A 23,413-nucleotide genomic window follows, 5' to 3' on the forward strand; every position below is an offset into this window, starting at 1 on the left:
GATTTAACTAGTGATTTCCTTGAATACAGAAGACTCACATTGAAAGCCAGCAGTGGCGTCTGAGGAAGAAATATTCTGCTTGAAAAACGTCAGGCACAAATATGTTTGAGATGCGGTTTGTTAACAAGTAAACTGCTTTTTAAGCACCTTGGGTTCACCTCTAATTTAAGAGGTATGGGAGGGAATGCTTACAGATAACTGAAGCAGTATAAAGTTAGCTAAGAAGAGGATTTGCTGTGGGCGCTAGCCAGTGTGCCACTTGTGGAAGTATATATTGGGGTTGCCAAACTTACCTGGCCTCAGGTCAGTTCCTCCAGCGCCAATCGCGCAGCGGGCCAGAGGGCGGGGGAGCATGCGCATGCACGCAATTTCCGGCGCACGTTTGGGTTGCGGAGTGCTGGAAATAGCTTGTGCACACATGTGCAAGTGTCATTTCTGGCACACTTTTGGGTCTGCGGAGGCCGTGCTCATGCGCACAAGCTATTTCTGGCGCTCCGCCGACCTGAAAGTGGGCAGCTGCACTGTGCCACACTGGTAAGAGCGGGCGGCGGCAGTGGGGGTTGCTGGGGGCCGGAAAACTGAGTCCCTTGGGCCGTATCTGGCCCGCGGGCCTTAGTTTGGGGAAGCCTGGCATATATGTTCCAAGGAAGGCTCTTGGAATATGGGTGGGGGTGGGGGGACAAAGTATTCAGGTTTTGTCTGTACATCTTGCTTGGAAGGGCTGCCAATTACCTCTGAGTGATATGACTGGAAAATACCATTTTGATTTCTCTTTTATTAGTGCTTGGATTAAAGTGGAGCAGCTGAAGCCTTATCATGCCCACAAAGAGGAAATGATCAAAATTAACAAAGGCAAGAGGTTCCAGCAAGCTGTGGATGCTGTGGAAGAATTCCTCAAAAAAGGCAAAGGCAAGGACCAGGTGAGTGTCCTTTCATTTAGTTTTGCCTCCTGACACAGTTCCCTGGAATAATGAATGAAATGCTTCCTTTTTTACTTCATTGCCAGGTAGGTGTTCCAGGCTATGTCTCAATAATTATACTATGGAACAGTGATTAGGATCATATTTAAAGTTGTAAAGCAGTTAAGTTTCGCAATTCTGTCACCTCTCTGACTTCCTTAAAGTGAACAGTGACAAAAGGATCAGCTGGATCTCCTTACACCGTTGGAATGTGTTTGCTATGCACTCTGGAGTTAGAACTTTTTTTCCTTATAAAGTAGGTGTCTGACTAGAACACACAGCTGTGCTTTGCTTCTCCTTGTCTGTTCTAAATAGTAGCTTGAACCTGCTAACACCCTGAGTTCAGGGTCCTTGGCATTCTTCGGATATCTCGCAAAACTCATGTTTGGGTTTTGTGAGTTTGGGGACAACAAAATCCATGCCAGCTCATGCCCCTTCTTTTCCTCATCCTCTCTGTTCTGTAATCTCTCAGGCTTCTTCTCATAACTCCACCGAAGAGAAGAATCGGCGGAATTCGAGTGAAGAGAGGGGCAAGCAGTCAGTGGGAGAAGAGAAACACAAAGCCAATTTGTCTGAAGGGAAGCCGAAGAAGAGGGTGTCTTCCGTTTCTTCAGAGCGAGGCTCAAAATCCCCTCTGAAGAGAACGTATGAGCAAAGCCCCCGGAAGCGAGGGCGCCCCCCTAAAGATGAGAAGGTTTGTGTTTTGCATCTCCTCCCATGCTCTGTGAGCTTGTCCAGATGGAATGTAACCTTAACAGCCAACCAGATGACTTCATTGTTGTGGCCATTTGAAAAGTTGCATGTGTTAACTGTTCAAGGGTCCACCAGGCAATTCCTTTATTCCTCAGCCATAATCATTTATATTAGTTGGCTCTTCCAAAGGGCTCAGCTTTAGAAGTTTCATGGAATGGCTCCTCTCTCTGGGAAATCCAACGAGATAACACCATTTTTCCATCTTGTTGCACACTAACCAAGGAAACGGAGCACAATTTCACAGTCAATAGTGGTATATGTTAACATCTCCATCTCATTTGTACGTTTGGTCAGATGACAGCCCTTTCCATCTCATCCTTTCTCTGGTGCGCTCAGGCTGGAAAAGGGCCAGTTGCCTTGATAGATGGGCACGAAGAAAGCTTCTAGAAGTGGATGGCGCAGCCAGAAGACGTCCGTTTCTATGCATTCCTAATTCTTTGCCAGCCTTCGATTCCTCACCCCCTGTTTTGGTCTGTCCCATCCTTGGACACTTGACAGATGTTCACTAGCGGAACGTAGCCACCTCTGTCTCTTCAAGAATGTTGGAATCTCCTGCTCTGGCGGTTGATGTTACCCACTTCAATCCTTACCAGTTGAATGGATTACTATAATGCTAATGCTCCACGAGGCTGAATCTGAATGCCACTAAGAAGCATAAAACAGGATTACTAATCAGCTAAGATTTACTAGGATTGCATTCCACTCATTTTCAGTTGAATTGTACAAAGTGCTTCCCTCTTTCTTGCTGCCATCTTTTATTAGGTCACAGTTTTGACTCTCATCTTTACTAGTTTCAGGTTTAGATTCCTGCAGTCTGGGGAAACCATTATTGATACTTTATTGGTGACTGACCGGATCCCTGCATTTAGATGTGATGAAACTGCTTGCATGTAGGATTTTCCCTGAGATTTTATTTTAGGTTATACATTTCCAAAACAGTTGGCTTGAGGGTGTGCATATTTGCTAACTTGTTCTTTTGGAGGGTGTATCAGTAGTAAATTTTGCCCTTTGAACTTCAGAAGCATACTAAGTCACTGGCTGAATACCAGGTGAGGGGGGTGTCCCTTTTTACATGGATGATTGCAGAAAAGTTGGCGGTTATGCATGGATTTTCTGGCTCCATGAGGAGAGCAGCATCATCAAGAGGTGTGGAAAGAAAAAAGGCTACTGAAAGCAACAGACTTCTTGATGACGCTGCTCATTCAGCTACCACTGCTACATACTCTCTGGCCCATTGAAGAATATTCATTAATTTTTCAAAATATAATCATCAAGAGAGTGTGGGAGCCCAGTTCCAGTGGAGGAGTCCTGCTTTTGTAAGAACGGCTTTTGGACCAGGCTTTGTATAGATAGCACTGGCTGTGACAGTCCAAGTCCTCTTGGCAGCTGAAATGGTCCTGGTTTCTCACTGTTGTGGAATCTCACTCTGCCTAAAATCAAAAGGGATTGCTAGCTGGTGTAGAAGATGGCTAGAAAACATTTCACTGAGAGGTCTTTTAATCTGTGCACTAAATGGAGGACAAGACGATTGTTTGTTTTGTTTTGTTTAGCCTTTTACTTAAAATGTGGTGGAGATGGGAGGTTTAATGTAGTAGGGTAGTAGAGTTATTGTTGCCACCAGATTCCAAAGATGGTGATGGGATAAAATGCTCCTTAGATTATGATGAGGCTGTGGCAACTCCCTCTACACCTTCAGGTGATGGTTGTAAAATAATTTATACCCACCTTTCAGCCCCTACAAGATGTCTTTCAAGGTGATAGCTCAGTGGGTAGAACGTGTGACTCTTAATCTCAGGACCATGGGTTCAACCCCCGCACCGGGGAGAAACTTCCTGCAGTGCAGGTGGTTGGACTAGATGGTCCTTGGGGGTCCCTTCCAACTCTACAATTCTGTGACACCAGTCATCACATCCATACACAGTGTTTAGAGGTTGCAGAGCAGTACTGGATGACTCTTGGTCGCTCTTTGTTTATATTCAAGAGACCCAGTATCAATATGGATGCATTTTACATGGTACACAAATACATGGTGGTTCCAGGTGTAGGAGAGGAAAATGATTGTTCCTGCTCATAGGTTTGGAAGGAATGGGAAGGTTCTACTATCATTCAGGGTAATCTCTCCACCACCCTAGCCAAATCAGCCTCTACAGTCCAGCCCCCCACGTATATGTAATATACAGAATATTTATATACACACAAACTGAAGGAATTTACTGCAGGGTGGTTAGAGCCACAGGCTTGAGAAGACAAGCAAGGGCATCTTTACCATCAATCCTACACATGTTCGCTCAAAAGTAATTTCCATCAAGTTCAGTTCGTTCTAGGTAACTCTGTAGGATTGTAACTATCAAAATCCAGCATTTGCTTAGCAAAAGATAAGGAGCCTATTATGTGACTGAGTGGCTATTTTGCAACTTTTACACCAAAGGGATTTAATACTTAATAAGGGTTGCTAATATGTGGACTTGGCCCAAGACTGGTGGTAGAGTTGTAAGAACTACCACTTAAAAAGAATAGTGGCTTAGAATAGCCAAGGTTGATAATATGAATCATAACTTTTTGGTCCATTGAAAAACCTAAAAATCTTAGCCAGATCATTTATTAAAATAGAAAGCAAAAAGTGGTGGTGCTTAGAAGACATGCAGTGAAAATTGTCAATACTTCAAAACCAGTAAAGATTTTGTCTTTTGTTCATCACTTTTCTTCTCCCTCAGCAGTAGATATAGATTAGAGTGTGATGTGCTTTTGGCACAATTCTTCATTCCAGAATTTGGGACCCGTTAAGAAGAAGCTAGCTTAGAGGTGAAGGATGGGTTCTGTTTGAGTCAAGGAAAGTGATGCAAATTGATGTGTGTGTTATTTTTTATTTTATAAAAAATAAGATGTTAATAATAGTAAAAGAGCAAGCTAAGATGCACTGTTTTCTCGGTACATTTCTCCATGACAATAATGGCAGAGGGAAATAAGAAATTTACTGGATAGCATATATTATCACTGTCATGTGCATTGATTATGTTACATTCATGATGTTAAGCACACCTACTACAGTGTAAGTCTTAGTGAACCTGGGGGTGGGGTGGGGACTTGCTTCCAAGTTTACATAGAATCTTGCTGAGAGTTTTTCACATGCAATTTTGCAAGCACGTTACACTACTTGATTTTGGAAGTTGTATTCCTTTCAAAGAGGAATTTTCCAAAGAGTGATGGGGGTGTGTGGAAGAGGAAAATATGCTTCATTATATTGTCACATATTCATTTAGCTGCTATTCAAATATCCTGTGCACAGAGTTTTGGGATTCTGTCATTAAACTCTGTTCTTGATCAATCTCCTCCTTACTTCACAGGATCTGACAATCCCTGAATCGAGCACAGTGAAGAGAATGATGACTGGCACCATGGCTGGCTTTAAATGGCCACCGAGTGTAAGCGAGGTGATTTAATTCTTTGTCTTTTCCTCAGTGGAAAAAAATTCTACCATTTCTGCTGTTGTACAAAGCACAGTGGGGTGGATCACAGTAATCTTCTACCTTGCATACATCAGAGTTTCTTAATGGAAGGCTTGGTTCCCCATATTTTGTGCAAGAGACCCTTTCCTTCCTTGCTCTTCCATTTCCAGTCCTCTCTGTGCATGACTTGCATCATGTCCCTTTTCCAGTTTCAAATACTCACCTCTTGTATTAATTCATCTCCATTCTCTTACTGTCCCTATTCCTGTATCCATCTCTGCATTGCCCTCTTTACTGTCTGTTTCATATGGGTGAAGGGAAACAAGAGGAGGAGCCACTGGGCTCATTCTAGCATAACACTAAACCATGGTTTAGCATGAACTGAAACAAACCTGAATAAAGCCTTGGACTCACCATCAGCCAAGAGAAGGATTTCTGCAGCATTTAGATTTGCTTCCATTGAATCCTGGCTTATTATGTGCAAACCAGGTGTTGTTGTTTAAAGCTGTTTTAGTCAGCTTCTGAGCAAGCCAACTACTAACCATGGATTATGAAGCTGGCTTGCTAAATTTAACCAAAGCTTGTTTTAAACCATAATTGTATTGTGATGACAAGTTAGATTTCAAATCTATAGAAGGCCTTCTGGTTGCATGGGAGAAGATGATTTGCTCTTGCTCATTCCAGCACATGTACATAGTACCAAACCATAGTTTACGGTTACATACAAACCAGCCCACTGTAGAAGAGGCCTTACTTTTCCATGCATTGGTGCTTTAAGTTGGGATCACCTGGTGCCATGGTGATGTCAGGTGATTGACAGTTGTGTAGCCCTGTTTACCTATCAAAATGGTTGGGGGGGGTGAGGAGCTTGGGATCTGACCATTCCTCATTCCTGACAAAACCCATTCTGCAGCCTTTCAGTCTTAAGATGACACTAGTAGTCTTCATCTAATAGGTAAAGGGACCCCTGACCATTAGGTCCAGTCGTGTCCAACTCTGGGGTTGCGGCGCTCATCTCTTGTTACTGGCCGAGGGAGCCGGCGTACAGCTTCCGGGTCATGTGGCCAGCATGACAAAGTCGCTTCTGGCGAATCAGAGCAGCGCACAGAAACGCCGTTTACCTTTCCACTGGAGCAGTACCTATTTATCTACTTGCACTCTGACGTGCTTTCGAACTGCTAGGTGGGCAGGAGCTGGGACCGAGCAACGGGAGCTCACCCCGTCGTGGGGATTCAAACCGCTGACCTTCTGATCAGCCAGCCCTAGGCTCTGGTTTAACCCACAGCGCCACCCGCATCCCTTATCTAATAGCCTAGTTTAATTAGTCTAGCTATGTCTTAGCTTCTTAAAACATTTTAAAATTAAATTTATATAAATAATAATATTTTTATATAAGTCATTTCTTAGGGCAGCTCTTTAAAAATGGTGTAAATCACATATCATGAACAGTGCATTTACTTGTGTTTAAAGGTCTCAGATTACTATTGCACGAGGCATGCGAGGCCTGAGAAGCAAGCTATAAGCATGTTCTTATATATGTTTACTCAAAAGTAAGGCCCATCAATTTCAGTAAGGCTCATTCCCTGTTTACTTACTTGTAAAGTGTTCTCTGAGAAACTCACTTTGGAAATATTTTTAAAAGCTGTTACGTTATGAACATAGTGACTCAAATGCAAAAATATAACTTGTGAACATGAACAGAAATGCTCCTGTCTCTCATTACCAGGTGGTAACCATAAATAGCTTCCATATTTGGGGGGTTAGAGAAAATAACGTGGGAAACGGGGATGAGACCCACAAAGTAAAGCAATGCAGAGCAAGACATCACTCCTCTCCTCCCCATAAACACTAGCATGCTCAACTTCAAATTTCCTATCCTCTGCCACCCCTTAGACTCCAATCTAATGCAGTTATAGTAAAGAATGACCCCTCACACTTCCAGGCAAACTCCTGCATGCAGTTCTGTCCTAGAAAGAAAGGAGAAAAGAATCCAAAGGCAGACACACATCATGTTCAGACTTTGCTTTTTGCATAGCTCAGCATGTTCATTGTTGCCTCTTTGATCTTTGAAATGCAATACTCATAAGCTAGGAGGTAAGGGGTAGAAGCTCAGCAGCACAAGTGATTGTCTGGGGCTCCAGGGCTGCCACTGTACAGCCCTCTGGCAGCAGTGAGGAGGCAGCAGGACTTCCTATAAAGAATGCAGCAGTTGGCAAAGTTGGTAGGGCAGGGTTAGTCAATGTGGTGCCTTCCACTGTTGCTGAACTCCCATCAGCCCCAGCCAGCATAACCACTGGTGAGGGATGAAAGGTGTTATAGTCTTAACAATGCCTGGAGGGGCGGGCACCCCATGGGCTACTCCTTTTACTAGGTCCAATAGCAGAGAGGGAATAGAACCCATGGAATTCTTGGCTGATAGAAGTCTTGTCACATGAATTCTCCCTGCAATTTCCCTTCCCCTCCCCTCCTACCCTTCATTGCTCAGTTCTGAGTGCCAAACTACGCAAAAAGTTAAATGCATCTTTGCATTTGGCTTGCAGGGTTTTTTAATAAAATTTTCCTTCCAAACCAGATTTTATTTATTTATCACAATTATTTGTTTGCTTGTTTATTTATTATTAATCAGATTTGTATACCGTCCTTCATCTGAAGATCACAGGGTGGTTCACATCATAAAAACACAAAATGTGAACTCAAAATATATAATAAAACAAAAACAAACCAGTAATCTCCTGCCTGCAAACACATTTAAACAGCCATAGAATGTTAAGCAGCCAAAGACGTGGTTATAGAGAAACATTTTTGCCTAGTGTCTGCAGATAGGTAATGAAGGCACCAGGCAAGCATTTCACAAACCGGGAGCCACCACAAGAAAGGCCCATTTTTGTGTTGCCACCCTCTGGTCCTTTCATGGAGGAAGCACACAAAGAAGGGCCTCAGAGGACGATCTCTATATCTGGGCTGGTTCATATGGAAAGAGGCAGTGATGATGAACATCAAAACCTATCACACTGTTAACACAATACTAATTTAATCTTGTCTTTCTCTTTGTTGTGTGGACCATTGGTAGAAAATATAGGGAGGGGGTAAGGATGATTAGATAGCCAGTTAACACCAATTATTAGTTAAGAATTGATAGTGGCTGGTGTCAAGAGGCAGAAGATTAAAAAAAAGTCAAAGTAGTTTCTGAGATATCACTTAAGGTTTGGTTTTTGGAGTTGGCAAACTGTGTCCCTCACCATTTAATATTTATCATTTCACTTAAATTGATGATTTCCATTCTAACATGAACATGCTCCTGGAATGGGTAGTAATAAGCAGTAATAAACCACTCTTCAGACAAAAAAGGCATCCTAAGTGGCTTATTAAAAAAAAAATTGAGAGCACAGACCTGTAGCAGAATTTTAAGCATGTTTACTCAGAAGTAAATTGCTTGCTGCTTAATAGTGTGCTTAGGATTGCAACTTAGAAACCAATACATTCAGATGAGTCCTGTTTTTTAAATTGGAAAGCGCTTTTAAGGGATATATCACAAGCTGAAATATATCCCAAGGAGTCATTCTCAAGCAGCCTCCCATAATGTTGCCATGGGTGGCGTTCACTGAAGAGGCTGCTGTGTGTATTATGTCCTGGAAATTACTTTCCTTCTGCCAATTCTTTCTGAGCTGAACTCCCCAGCCTGCCTCTCCTGGACTCTTAATTCCCACCTCTATTACCAAGCATAATGATAACTTCTTGACACACATCCTGTATTAGGTACAGAGATAAAAACAACACTCTTGCTAGTCTGTGGAAGACATCAAGGAGTCTCCTCAGAATTGAGAAAGTGACGACCCATTAAAATGTGTGTGGAGGCTTTTCAGACTTGAAGTTTGGTTGCCTTGGTTTCTAAGTTTGCCTCTTTGCAATTGCAGCCTGTGAAAGATGGCGACCCTCATTTCCATCACTTCCTGCTTAGCCAGACAGAGAAGGTGAGCAATAGGTTTGGCTGACGAGTTCATTGCTTGTGGCAATTCAGGAGTTGAAGTCTCTGTGCCAGGTTTCATTAGTTTTGCTTTGGCATTCATAAGTGAAAATGCCTTTAAAGTTGAGCTGTGACATCCTCAGATTTCCTTGAGAAACAGCAGTTTGTCACTTGTACACATGGAAGAAGTATGATTTTGAAAGTTCATGGAGCAGATCACCAGAAGTTGCTCATAAGGCAGCTATAGGGAGATAACAGTCGTTTATTCCACCCCACATGCATTTCATAAAGATTTCTCCATCCTAAGGGAGCATGGTTGGGGAGTAGGAAATAGGACATTGCCTATACTGGGCCAGATCATTGATCCATCTAGCTCAGTATCACCCTAAGCCTAGAGTCTACACTTGACTGGGAGCTGCTCTCCAATGCTGGGGATTGAAACTGGGTCCTTCTGTATGCAAATCAAGTGTTCTACCCACTGACCTGCAGCTGTTCTCCTGCAATAACTATTTATTTATTATTACCATATCGAGGTATACACTTGGTTGGGTTTTTTTTTGCCAGATCTCTCTAAGCTTGGTTCTTCACCTATGAGTTCACAGTGTTCTATGGGATCGCCCTGGAGGGAAGGGGTTGAACGCAAGAACTACTTTTCTCATACAAAAAGTAGGGTGGGGTGTCCCTAGCTTGCTCATAATTATTTGTCTATTCATGCTGAGCATATAGGTCTACTTGCCCTGCAAGACAGCAAAAGAGTTTCCCCCCCAAATCTGTTATTGTCCCTTTCCTCTCTATGCAGCCGACTGTTTGCTACCAAGCCATCACAAAGAAGCTGAAGGTGTGTGAAGAGGTATAGCAGACTTCCTTTTTTACTTGCCTGCATTAAAGTTTTGAGACTGCTTGTTTCTATAAAGTGACATTATATTTTATGGCTGTGTTTTTTCTACCCCTTAGGAAACAGGGTCCACGTCTATCCAGGCAGCAGACAGCACGGCTATCAATGGCAGCATCACTCCCACAGACAAGAAGTAAGAACCTCCTTTTCTTTCATTTCCTTCTGATTCTGAAGTCTGCCATGTCTGCCCTGTTGGCTTAAGGAGCAATTTACAATATAACACATACGATACATATATGTAAACAGTTATAACAATCGCATATATAAAACATTTTTTAAAACCATAGTTCTGTGTATTACAGCGGTTGAAAATAAGATCACATATGGAAAACTAATTCAGATTCAAAGCAGATACCAGTTGGGATAAAGGTTTTAGAAGGCTTGTTAAAAGAGGAATGGCTGAGTGAGTTTGTGTTTTTATAAAAGTATTTCTGTATCACCATAATATAAAATATAAGGGTGATGTACAACAAAACATAAAACACCATTAAAAACAATACAGAGAATCACTAAAGTGATTGGCTAGTCTAAACATTAGAAATTTAAATACTGTAGCTGCAAAGGCCTTCCGGGATTAAAAAAAAAAAAAAAAGGCTCCAAGAGATGCAAGAAAGTCAAAAGCATTAAGTTTCTTGAAGAAGAGCATGATCAAACTATGATAAATAATTTTAGCAAAGACTTCCTGGATATCGTAGTGAGCTTCCCTGCTGGTCCAATGAATGCATTTTGAAAAACGAAAGTTGCTTTTATCACAACTCTAGGGTCGTTGCATGAATCTGCTGGGAGTTGCCTGTTCTATATGTGGGTGAAAGCATTGTCCTGCAAGGCAGGTCAGGTGGCCTTATCTGTTTAACCACCAACCCCAAACCACCAGATGCATGGGTAGAGGCAGGAGCATTGTACCTTCCAAGAACAGCACTCTGTGACACTTGCGTCCTCTGGCACTTCCTGTGCTTCCCCCCTCTCCTTTCTAGAGTGACAGGAGCTACAGTTGCACTTCCTGCCTCGCTCTCGGAAGCAATTTCCCTCCTGCTCCGATGCAGAACAGGCTGTGGCCTGTTTGTCGCTGGAGCTGTCTCGGAATGTCCGTTTTTCAGACTTGCTGAAGGGAAACTTAATATATAACAATGAAAGTATTCAGGTAAACCCTTTCCCCATAGCAATTCAGAAGCAGACAAGGCGTCCTTTTGGGTTGGGCTCTGTTAGTGTGCAGCTGTCCTAGCAGTGGCTTGCCGCAAGCCTCTCGTGGTGGTTTAGTTAAGCATTGCAAGTGCTGCCAGCTGTGAACTGAACGGCAGACATACAGGAAGCTAAATTGAGTTAGCTTTATTAAGATCAGTTTTGAAATGCCTTTGTTAATTGAGGAGGGAAACAGTCACTTGTACTCTTTGCAAGTTTCCAAGGGTAATTTTGTCTTTGTTCCATTCTGGTATCCCTCGTTCTTGCCACTGCCTCTATAGTTTACTTAAAGTGCATGCAGGGCCGTCTCAACCAAAATTCTTCCAATACCCCCCTCACCACCTTATTCTTTTGGATAAGGAATGTTGCATGTTAGCAGTGGCTTTTCCTAAGCATGAAACCACAGTGGCTGCTAACATTTGAACTGTAGCTTAAACAAGCACTTAATTCTCTTTAAGTGGCATGGCAGAAAGATTTACAAAAACATACGTGACTTTTGATCTGTGAGTTGTGCACCAGGATACCAAAAGCTGTGTTGAGCCTTCTGAGGCAAACTAGCTAAGAGAGGGAGTTGCCCAGTCATTGCAGAACTGTACTCAAATTTAGACCTTGCACATGCAGACCCAAGACATTGTCACTGCACCGTCCTAGTCCATTTTGTGCTATAAATGAGTATGACTTTATGCACCCAGTTCTTTGTCCTCATAGAATGAGGCTCTCTTATCTGCCTGAGAAGAAAGTAATGTCTCTTAAGTCCAGACTGCTTGTTTAGGCATGCTATATAGAGCAGATTTTTGATGTCTGTCAGCCATTGGCTCTTTGCTAGGGATATAAATGTGATCCTTTTGGTGTTCCTGCTCCTGAGAACATTGGTGCTCACTCAATAAATCCTCTTACTATGAATTATGCCCTTTGCTGCCTGCCTCTGTATGCCTGTTTCCTTGAAGCTTGAACGCCACGAGGCCTCGAAGAGCCTCTGCTTCTATATCTCCAACCTCACATTAAGCCCTTATGCAAATTTCCAACACTACAAACTTCCTTCTCTCCTCCCCAGGATAGGGTTCCTTGGCCTTGGCCTGATGGGGAGTGGCATCGTGTCCAACTTACTAAAAATGGGTCACACTGTCACGGTCTGGAACCGGACTGCTGAAAAGGTGAGTTCATTCTTTGGGAAGTATGAGGCGATATCATACATAGTCTTAGTCACCTAGTCTAAGCTTCTGCATCTGCAGAGAGAATTCATTATGAAGCTGTGGCGACTTTCAGATTGGCTGACCTTAAGCCATCATCCCAAATGTGAACAGTGGGGTTTCACTGAGCTTGGAAGTATAGTAATGAAGAGAAGCCATTTAGACAAAAAGTGTGCCTTTCTGTCAGTCACGTCTGAGACATGCATTTCTGAGCACCACCACTGCTGTGACAAAGTCAGCTTAAATTATCACACCAGAACATAGTAGCCATGGTAACATTTTCCTTCCCTCTGCTTCATGTTCTTTCCTCTCATTTTGTGCTATTTTTGTGGCTAGTAGCAGAAGCTCTGCCTTCTGATCTCTGGAACAGTTGTGCCCACATCATTCTTGTATCAAGGTTTTGGAGATGGATTTATTTATTTGAAGCATTGGTTTACCCTGCCCTTCAGCCAGAAAGGCTCCTGGAATGACTTGTATATGAGATCAGTAGCATACAGAAGCCGACTCAGGCATCAGTTCGTAGTGAACACTAAGTACCGGTAGCTTTTGAATGGGAAGCCTTGAACAAGAGGAAGCCAGTGGCAGCCTGTCTCAGCAGAGTCAGTGGAGTGGACCCTGAAGCCCCTCTGTCCCTCTGCTACAGCCAGCTGGAATGGCTAGTCTATAGATTGCTTGAGCATAGTGGAGTGAGAGATAGTGTGCATGTCTAATTCTTAAAGGCAGTGATCAAACTCACAATGGTCCCCCCCCCCTTATTCTGGGGTGAAAGCAATCAAGAGGCTTAGTTTCGGAGCTACCATCTAACAGCCTGTGGCAGCTGGGTAATGGCCCAAATGTTCAGTGCCCACACAGAGATGGTGAAAGCTAGTGCTAGGACCCCATCCCCACCTACTGCCACCAGTAGAAAGTAGCAGGTTGTCTTCTCCTGTCATTCAGGACAGGTGAGGTTTTCTATTCCCCACCAGCCCGCATGGGCTGTGTTTTGGAACTGGACTCTACCTGTTGCTACCTGTTTGGCTATTAGAAGGTAGCCTGCTGTCATTGGCCTCTTGAGCTGTGGGCCTGATAAGTTGCTATGGAACCTCTGGGGTCTTTGGAATACTCCTAAAGTAAGAGGATAGCTAACCACTCTAGAAAGCAGAGAAGAGAACCTGACATCACTTAATGTGATCTCCACACCCCAGAAAACAAGGTTCTTCTAAATAGCCTAGCCCTGTTTCATTTTGTTCATGTGAATGCTGTCCAGGATGCAATCCTCTTCAGTTCACCATGGGTACATCAGGGGCCCGGGTAGAGCAAAGCCAGCTTTGACCTTTATTATTCAGTGGTTGGTTTCTGTTTCTTACATTTGGGTCTGTGACTTTTGCAGTGTGATTTGTTCATCCAGGAGGGGGCAAGGTTGGGAAGAACCCCCGCTGAAGTGGTCTCCACCTGTGACATCACTTTCGCCTGCGTATCTGATCCAAAGGCAGCCAAGGATGTAAGGATTATCTCTTTTTCTTGCACGCTCCCACCTTTCTCACAGTGCTGTACACACAGCGGACTTTCCATGACCAAAAATTCTTCCAAAACATACTGACTCCTGATGGATGAATCCCTGATGGATGAATCTCCTGATGGATGAATTGTAAGCCAAGAAAGTGCAGAAATCATATTCCTCATTGTAAAACTTCCTATAATGGATGCCCCAAAGTTTGTCTGGTACAGTAATTCCCAAACTGTGCATCAGAGCATGCTAGTGTACTGCAAGAGAGGCTGAAGTGTGCCTTGAAAAAATTAGTAAATTGGAGGCGTCCTCCATTCTGTGCTCCTTAAAGCAGTGTGGGCCTGTGCAACATTGATTAACCCTCCTCACTCTTTACTTAGCATATATATAAGGACATGTTAGAATTAGAATATTTGAATAGTATCAGAATATTCAATTGGAATAAGTGTGTGCTAGGATTCTCTTATGCAATTGCTGAAGGATGCAGGAAAAGCCCAGAAGCATCACTGTTGTCTTGCCTTGACTGGGAAGGTGGAAATAGGAGGTAGTGGTAGTTTCAAGGAGGAAGCCTGGCTGCTGTTCTGGGAACAGAAATTGTGAGAATTAAGAGTGAAGTGTGCCTCCCAGTTTTAAATCATGGGTGGAAACTGATCAGAGTAACAAAACATAGCTCTAGTATTTAGAACAATGTCAGCCTGTCTCTTCAGCTGTGTGTTGATATTTTCTGCCCAAATGCTTAATCTCCTAACTGGAATAGTTCACAGTAGGTTTGGGCAGAGCTGGTTACTTTTGCTTTTTGTTTTCTTCATTTTGTGTGGTTCTTGGTGTAGTGCATATTTATAATTTTCATGATCCTCTTTGAAGGCTGTGGTCTAAAGGCAATATATAAAACAAATAAAGGACTGTGTGTGCTGTGGGATAGGATAACCACAGTCAGTCACAGAAGCAAATTGTATCACTTCGCAGTTTAAAATGCTTTAGATAACTTTATTGTGGCTTTTCCATAACCGCAGACAACCCTGTGAGAGATTGCTATTGTTCCCATTTTACAGCTGAGGAACAGGGGCTGAGAGTGACTTGGATGAGACCATCAAGAGGTGGAGCTTGAACCTCGGTCTCGAAGGCTGAGCTCAGATGGAGTTTGATTAGTGTGTGCTTTTCCAATAGCACACTCCTAAAACCTGAGACTACTAATAGAGGGAGGACTGTGCTTGTGCTGCAAGTTTTGTAGCTCCTATGTGGCTGTAAGAGTAGACTTGAAAAACTTATCTGTGCCTAGCAAAATCTCAGAAAAGCAACAGAGAATCCACTGGCACAGTTGAGTATATTTTTCTATTTATTAAGTGATTTTGCTCCAGGGTCCTACCTAGCTCATGTTATCCATACAACTCAACCAATGCACAATACAAGTAAAATACACAAAAAATAATTGTGTGGCTGAGTGTAATATGAAGTAGAGTAACCCAAAATGTATTATCTGCCCTCCTAATACGACCTAAGAAGCTACCATTGTGCCAGGTCAGACCAGGTCCATCTAGCCCAGGAGTTAGGCAACTCTTCATCTGCTACCTTTTTAAAAAAGGATTTTCCCTCCCCATATCATTTAAAATGGCCTGCTGTCATAACCAGAACCCATCCATAGCCCTACAATGTCAACACATCAACCAAATCTTACCCCTGCTGTTTTATATATATGTATGTAACTGCAAGGCTGTGAAGTTAATAGAATGGGAGGTTTCATCCTTGAATAAGAAGTTGGGCTTCATGAATTTTTGATTCCTTTTGAGTTTCCGTTTTACACAGGTGCTGCAGTATAGCACTGCAGATTTCTGCGCATGCTTGGCTGACCCTGTGAGAAACTAGTCTTATTTCTGTGTAGTCCAGTTCCTCCCCTGTGCTTGGAACTGCAAATAGTAACACATCCTAATGGAGCTTCAACCAGACATCCCTTATCCAAGATAGAGAGAAAATGTAGCCCAAGGCAGTAATGCCATCATCTTCCTGATCCTTTGTTAGCGCTTCCTTAAAACTACCCTCTGTCTAAAGTGAACAGCAGCATCCTATAAGGTAAATAATGTTGAAGCCACTCAAGTCATGTGGGCACTTTCAGCAAGCCCTTGTGCAGAGATGGTTAGTAGGAGGCCCTTTAGCATTGGCACAGGTGCATTTCCTTTGCAGACACCCTATTGCTTTGGCGCTCTTCTGTTCCCACAGCTGGTGCTTGGTCCTAGTGGAGTTCTCCAGGGTATACGTCCAGGAAAGTGCTACGTGGACATGTCCACCGTGGATGCAGACACTGTTACAGAACTGGCTCAGGTAAGCATTGCAAACTGAGTGCCTGGTGTTATTTTAAATCATGTAATAGGGTTAGCTCTCATTCAGGACGGTGTTCATTCACTCTTTTTCCGCTACATGCAAATTCTGCCTTAAAAGAGCCAGGCAATTTGCAAGCTTACTAAAAAGTGAGACCTGTAGCCAGAGATTTGGATTTTTGATTCAAATGATTTGTGGAAGTCTGTCTCACCTCCCTGTACCACATTCTCTCCATGTCAAAGTTTCTTTGCCCATTTCCTTCTTGCAAATTGTATGCCCTTTTGCACACACATGCACCTGCCTACTGTCCTTAGGATATCTGAACTTTTTCGATCTAAAGAAATGGTAGCCAGTGTGGATGCCCTCCAGATATTGTTGGAGTCCACAAACAACTGAAGGGCACCAAGTTGGCTGCCCCTAAATTGATGTGACCTTTCAGTTCCCTCAAAAGTGGCTGTGCTGTCAATAGTCTCTTGCTGACATACTCAACATTAGCCAATATATGGTTTTTTAAAAAAAAACTTCAGTGTCACCACAGCAGGTTAACCCAATGGCTAGAGGGAGTTCATGGGTGCTCCTGTCTTTAATAGGTGTTTGGGGTTTCCTGTATTTCCTGATGGTTTTCAAGGTGTAGCTTTCCTCTTTGACCTCTTGGTTGGTGCAGTATGTGTGTGCCCCATGTGTATGTAATTGGGACATTTCTTCTCATTTCTTCCAGGTGATCGTATCCAGGGGTGGTCGCTTCCTGGAGGCACCAGTTTCAGGGAACCAACAACTCTCTAATGATGGCATGCTGGTGATACTAGCCGCCGGTGACAGGGGCTTATATGAAGACTGCAGTAGTTGTTTCCAAGCAATGGGGAAAACCTCTTTTTTTCTAGGTAATATCTTCCAGCCCAGAGATGAAGAGAATCATAGTAGGCTGATCATAGGCAGAACAGTTTAAGCCCACTGAATTCAGTTGGCTTTAGTGTGCCTCAATTTGTATAGTAAGGATGGGCAATCTGTGGTCCTCCACACTGTTGTTCAACTAAAATTCCCAGCAGCCCCAGGCCAGCTGATGGCCAGTAATCAGGAGTATTGGGAGTTGATCTGGAGGGCACCATGTTGCCCACACTTGCTATCAGTGTATCCATGCTGAGAGGTGGAATAGGAAAGTGAGTCTCCCCTTGTTTAGGCAAGAGAACATAAAACCATGTAGTCACAATTTTTTTGTTTTGGAATCCAGAGTCTGTCTGAAGCAGTGATACAGGCAACCCCTGATTTTTAGAAGGGTTGTGTACGGAGTTATTGTGCACAACAGCAGACCACACATAAGCCCACTATGCTCCCACCCCGTTATGCCCCCTTTTCTTGCCGCTTCCAGGTTGCTGTGATGCATGCATGCATATTAGGGATTCAGTCCACCCACCCCAAACAGAAGATGTAGTTACTTTCACTGGGTGTTTTTCAGAATGGCTTAGATGTCAGTGGGCTTGGTGCAGGTTCTTGGTTTTTTCCTTATATAGAGCTGTCCAACAGTGTGTGCCTCTCTCACAGGGGAAGTGGGCAACGCTGCCAAGATGATGCTGATTGTGAACATGGTCCAAGGAAGCTTCATGGCCACAATAGCAGAAGGACTAACTCTGGCTCAAGTGACTGGTCAGTCGCAGCAGACTCTTCTGGATATCCTCAACCAGGGACAGCTCGCCAGCATCTTCTTGGACCAGAAGTGCCAAAGTAAAGTTCTTTACCATCTTTCCTTCTTAACCAGAAAGCTGGCTATCTATTTTTAAGTGTCACCAAACAGTTGCATAGTGGAGTTCAAAGAGTGGGGGAAAGGAGATAAGCATTGCTTCTGGGATTCACTATTCCATTAGTGTAGTATAGGATGGATTTGCTGCAGATTCATACTCCCACATTCAAGCCAAATATTTTATCCACTGAACATTGCATGCTTGTTGATACTTCATCTGTCTTCACAGCCAGGCTTTAAAAAAATATGGGGAGATACAGGAAGTCCATGGTTGGGGGAGGGTCACAGTTTAGCAGTGTCCTACGTTTTGTCACTGAAAGGAGGGTTAGGAAAGATATCTGCCTTGAAGTTCACTTTAGAGTAGCAATCTGACTCTGCTTGACGTCTTTAAACAGGATCAGTTTGATCCTGGCACTGGTGAAATCTGCAAGGAAAGAGAGAAAGCAAGTCAGCAACTGGGAAAGTGGAATGTGAAATGTACCTGGGGTTTTGTTTCTTTTCTTTCTCCCCAGACATTCTGCAAGGAAATTTTAAACCAGATTTCTACCTGAAATACATCCAGAAGGATCTCAGATTAGCCATTGCACTAGGCGATTCTGTTAACCACCCAACTCCCATGGCAGCTGCAGCCAATGAGGTATGTGTGCTGCCCAGGCCACCTCTCTTGCTCCAGTCCCATCTGTAGGAGAGCTCCTGATACCCCCTTTGTTAAGGTCAGGGGAGTTGCCACTTTGGTCCTGCATGGCCAAGCCTCTTTGGGTGCCTTGGCCATGCGGCCCCCAGTCTTCCAACTTTGGAGGTATGGCTCACTGGCAAAGGACTCCCAACCTCCTCCTTAGCTTCAAAGTTTGGAAATAGGCTGGACCACCCACCATGCTCGCCAGAGGGACGCATCACACTTGCTTAGATAAGTGATGGCTGGGAAAAAGAGGTGGATGGGAAACTACAATTTTTTCACCTATTTTTAATGGGCCTTCACATCTGCATGCTTGCCATGTCAACATAGCTGTCAACTTTTCCCTTTTCTTGCGAGGAATCCTATTTGGAATCAGGGAATTTCCCTTAAAAAGGGGGGAAATTTGCCAGCTATGCATGTCAAGCAGACGTCTTAAACCCTGATCTTCTTGATAATTCCATACAGACACCTTTAAAAAAAAAAAAAAGACAGCAGGCACTTATAGGGAGGCGATCTTAATGGTGCCCCTTGATTATGACACTCTCCTTGATTTGCCAAGTCCTCTGGGGTTCAACCATTTTTTCTAAGCATTGTAAAACATTTTTGTTTGCATTGGCTTCTCGTGGTTAAAATTAAACCTGAAGGACATTTGTTGTTTAACTTCCATCATCCCTGGCCATGCTTGGCAGGCCTGAAGTCTAACATCATCTGGAAGGCCACAGGTTGCCCACCCTGGTGTAGAGTTTGTCATTTAATACTGCTTACAGCTGACGTGGGTGGCGCTGTGGTTTAAACCACAGAGCCTAGGGCTTGCCAATCAGAAGGTCAGCGGTTCGAATCCCCGCGACGGGGTGAGCTCCTATTGCGCAGTCCCTGCTCTGCCAACCTAGCAGTTCAAAAGCACGAAGTGCAAGTAGATAAATAGGTACCGCTCCAGCAGGAAGGTAAACGGCGTTTCCATGCGCTGCTCTGGTTCGCCAGAAGCGGCTTAGTCATGCTGGCCACATGACCCGGAAGCTGTACGCTGGCTCCCTCGGCCAGTAAAGTGAGATGAGCGCCGCAACCCCAGAGTTGTCCGCGACTGGACCTAATGGTCAGCGGTCCCTTTACCTTTATAGCTGTTGAAACTTTTTATTTTAATGGAATATTTTGGCTCTTTTACATGACACAGTATCATCTTTCCCGTGGGGAGAAGCTTTTGGGGGGCTAATTATGGACAGCAGGCTTTTCCTCATAGTGAGCTACACATAGGTGCTGGCTGTGGCCCCGATTCCCCAACTCACATAGCATTCCTTGAAGGGAAGTGTTTATAGATATTGCTGAGGCAGTTCTGTATTCTAGTGCGAAACCAATAGTATTATGAGAATACTTGCTTTCTGAAAGGACTGCTCTCTTACTGTCTTTCTCTTTCTTCAGGTCTACAAACGAGCAAAAGCATTGGACCAATCTGACAATGACATGTCTGCTGTGTACAGGGCCTACATCCACTAGGCTACCCCATTCTTGTTAATACCATGATTATTAATTATGATGATGATGATGATGATGATGAATACTGGGTTTTAACTCTGGACCAGTCCATCTCTGTCTCTCTGTCTCTCTCTTTTCTTCCCCCCACCTCTCCTCAATTGTTTTTCCTTTTTTAAAATACAAAAACTCTTCTGGGATCTGCCACAAGGGCAGATACTACAGCAAGCCTTTCTGTGCCAGCAGCAGCAAGAGTAGGAGGGAAAGGGCTTGGATCATTGCCTTCTTAACAACAAATTATACCACATTCTCAGAGTCACAGAATGGAATCGGCTGCAGGTCATCTCAGAAACCTTGAGGTGACTCTTGCCAGGAAGTCTGCTGCTTGGCTTCTTCTGGTGTTCACTTTTGTACCAGTGTCCTCAAGAGGTTGTTTGTTTGTTTTTAACTGCTGTTTCACTTATTTGCTGTGGGTAATGTGTTCATTGTCCTCTCTAATGCACTAGGGACAATTGAAAGAAGGCTGTCTCACCTGCCTGTGAACCTGGGTGGCTCAGTCACTGGCCCCCTAGATGCTGATGCACTACAGCTTCCTCAAGCAAGATCAGTGGCCCAGTCATGATGGGAGTTGTTGTTCAGCAACATCTGGAGGGCCAGAGATTTCCCACACCTGGTCTAGACCCTGGGAACCTGGCTCCCCTTTTTTTTCCTAGGAGGGAAGCAGTCACAATCAAGAAGGCGACAGGGCTAAAATTGTAGTTTCGGATATTCCCCGCCTCAGTATCTCAGTGGGCTTAGTTTTTAGCGTACACAGGATCCAGCATATGCCTGTGGCACTTGGATATGCCAAATGCATTGAGAACAGCCTTTGGCTTTCCAAGCATTGTTAAACTCCAAATCCAAGGCAGTCTTGGAACAAATAGATTTTTGTCCCCCAGCATCTGGAGGGCACAGATTTTCTATTGTTGATTTAAAGACTCCAGCTCCCAAAAGGTTAATCCAGTCTTGAATATTGCTGTCAAACCCTATTGCTTTTTATAATTCAGAAAATGAACTGGTATGTGTTTTAATGAGTGAAGGTAGAAACTTTGGTGTCTTCCTTTTGTTTTATGTCCTGAGAGCATGCACAGTATGCACACACCCAATCTTCTGTGGCTGTTAGTGTTGGCAAAGATTATTAGGATTCTTCTCATGTTGCCAGAGAGCCATAGGGCAAGGTAAGATAAAGTGGCTTCAGGAAGACGCAAAATCTAAACCCAGAATCTTGACTTCCTTGTTTCCCTTTCTGTAAAACTGGAGGAGATATGCCTATTTGTTGGCAATAACTTTAATACAGCCTAATAAACTCTGCTTGCATGAATGGCAGTGACAACAAGCTTTGAACTGATATGCTGTCATCTGTTGGTGAAGTTGTGAGCGCTCCAGCAGATTGACCAAGTACCCGTGCTTTGGAAATAACCTAGTAAAGGGAAGTGGGGAATGGCTCTTGCTGTTGAGGCCATTTACCATGCTGGTTCTCACTGGAAGTCAAGTAGGGTCCCAAAGAATTCAAATAAATCTATTTGAATCAGCCAGAGCTGCCATTGAGGGAGGGTGAGCTTTTGAGCCCAACAGAACTTGACCACATGCTTCCATGTAAAAAATGGCTGGTGTCAAATGAACAGTCCTGAGTTCTCTTTGGCAGCTCCTGAACTTTCAAAATGGAATGCAAGGATATAAGAAGTGGGTGCTGTAAAAATAGCAGAGAAAATGCCCCCATGTCTTAAGTACATCAACTCAGTGTTAGTCTTGGAAGAGAATCCTGTATTCACACTTGGAAAGCAGCAGGTTGGACACCCCTTCTGTTCACACATTAGATTTCACATTTCCCATGGGTGTCCTGCAGCTGTAAAGCCCTAATATGCAAAGACCCAATCTGCACAGTAATCCATACTTCCATTTTGTAGTGAATATACCACATGGACCAGGACGTTACGTTGATCAGGAGCTTCACATTTGTAGCTCCAATACAAAAATGAAAGCCACACTCCTCTGGTTGCCTGTTACTTCTGTGGTATTATAGCAGTTGGTCTGGGAAAGGAAACAGAACCAGTTAAGTGTTCCTCTGGAGCAGCCTTCCTCAAACTGATGCCTTCCTGGTGTTTTGCACTACAGCTCCCATCAGCTCCAGCCATTGTGATGGGAATTAGTCAAAATCTTTTGGAGAGTACCAGGTTGAGGAAGCCTGCTCGCCCTTTGGTCTTCCATTCCTGATTATGTGATCTCCGGCCACAGATAGCCATCAGAGACTGCTACTCTGCCCTTTGCTGAAATTTCATCTTGATGAGCGGTGGAAAATGAGCACACAAATGTTGTGAGTTTATGGATTCCCTACTGGATCCTGCTAGGGCAGCTTAGGATCTTGCAGAAAGAGCAGTTTTGGAGGACATACTTTGCAGTCTTCACATAGCCTGATTTGTAAATGAAAGAAGTAGTTGCTAAGGATCCTAAGGTACTATCCCGAAGAGGTCCAGGGTGTGTGTGTGTGGGGGGGTTCTTAATCTTGTCATAAAGGCTGTCTTCAGAAAACTTTAAAAGGTGTAAACAGAAACAGCAGTACACTTTATTTTGCCTTGGAGCGAAAAATCCAAACTAAGCTGGGTGTGGGAGTAACAGAGAACTGTAACCCCTTGTATTGAAGGCCTATCTTGTGGCTTCTTTGGCAAGGAGAATAAAGATCTGCTAGCGGGTGTGGTTCTTCCTGCAGGACTCTACAGTTACTGATAAACCAAGAACAGCAGAGAACACTCTCAGATAGAAACCAAGGGTGAGCCGAGCACTCTGCAGTCTCAAATGCCACTTCAGAAGAATAGCCGTCTTCATTTCTTGCAGCAAAACGGGAGCGAGTTGTGGTGCCTTAAAGCTTTTATTGTGGCATAAACTTTCACAGGTCAGAAGTGTGCTATGGACCACAGGTTTTATGCCACAATATATTTGTGGTGTATTTTTTTAAGGGGCCGCAAGACTCGCTGTTTCATTCTATTCAGTTTTTCACCTTCAGGAGCCAATTTCTTCAAAATGGTTTTTTGTGGGTGGGTCCCTTCAGATTCCAGCTGTTGGTGTTGCAGGAGGGGAAGCTTGGATTACAAGACTGTGTGATTGAACTGGCTTGGTCATTGTTGTCTTAATATTGTTGACAATACTGTAAAGTTACTTTTTAATGGGGATTTCTGTTTTAGCAGTTGCTTTTTATTCTGGATCCTTTTTAAAGAGAAAAAAAAATGTGACACTTGTGGAAAGCTTGTAAGAAAAAAAGCATTTTCTTTTAATTCCCTCTCCTTCAATGACCGATCTATAGTTAATTAAGGTTG

At 43.6% G+C, this 23,413-nt stretch overlaps 1 protein-coding gene across 8 annotated transcripts in view; it reads left to right on the forward strand.

Annotated features, from left to right (window-relative positions):
• Nucleotides 1-21,446, forward strand: part of GLYR1 (glyoxylate reductase 1 homolog) — a 41,846-nt gene extending 20,400 nt beyond the window's left edge. For 5 of the 8 annotated variants that reach the window (XM_033166939.1, XM_033166940.1, XM_033166944.1 and 2 more), the window contains 13 exons: nucleotides 782-920; nucleotides 1,432-1,653; nucleotides 5,057-5,143; nucleotides 9,073-9,129; nucleotides 9,922-9,972; nucleotides 10,077-10,150; nucleotides 12,251-12,350; nucleotides 13,756-13,866; nucleotides 16,087-16,188; nucleotides 16,904-17,066; nucleotides 17,725-17,904; nucleotides 18,433-18,557; nucleotides 20,013-21,446. In XM_033166939.1, coding sequence (XP_033022830.1) covers nucleotides 782-920; nucleotides 1,432-1,653; nucleotides 5,057-5,143; nucleotides 9,073-9,129; nucleotides 9,922-9,972; nucleotides 10,077-10,150; nucleotides 12,251-12,350; nucleotides 13,756-13,866; nucleotides 16,087-16,188; nucleotides 16,904-17,066; nucleotides 17,725-17,904; nucleotides 18,433-18,557; nucleotides 20,013-20,087 — 1,486 coding nt within the window. In that variant the 3' untranslated portion in view covers nucleotides 20,088-21,446. The remainder of the gene's footprint in view (nucleotides 1-781; nucleotides 921-1,431; nucleotides 1,654-5,056; nucleotides 5,144-9,072; nucleotides 9,130-9,921; nucleotides 9,973-10,076; nucleotides 10,151-12,250; nucleotides 12,351-13,755; nucleotides 13,867-16,086; nucleotides 16,189-16,903; nucleotides 17,067-17,724; nucleotides 17,905-18,432; nucleotides 18,558-20,012) is intronic. The other 3 variants (XM_033166941.1, XM_033166943.1, XM_033166945.1) reach the window with 3 other exon arrangements.
• Nucleotides 21,447-23,413: the final 1,967 nt, after the last annotated feature.

This window comes from Lacerta agilis, chromosome 13 (assembly GCF_009819535.1).
Source record: "Lacerta agilis isolate rLacAgi1 chromosome 13, rLacAgi1.pri, whole genome shotgun sequence".
In the NCBI taxonomy this organism is placed as follows: Eukaryota; Metazoa; Chordata; class Lepidosauria; order Squamata; family Lacertidae; genus Lacerta; species Lacerta agilis.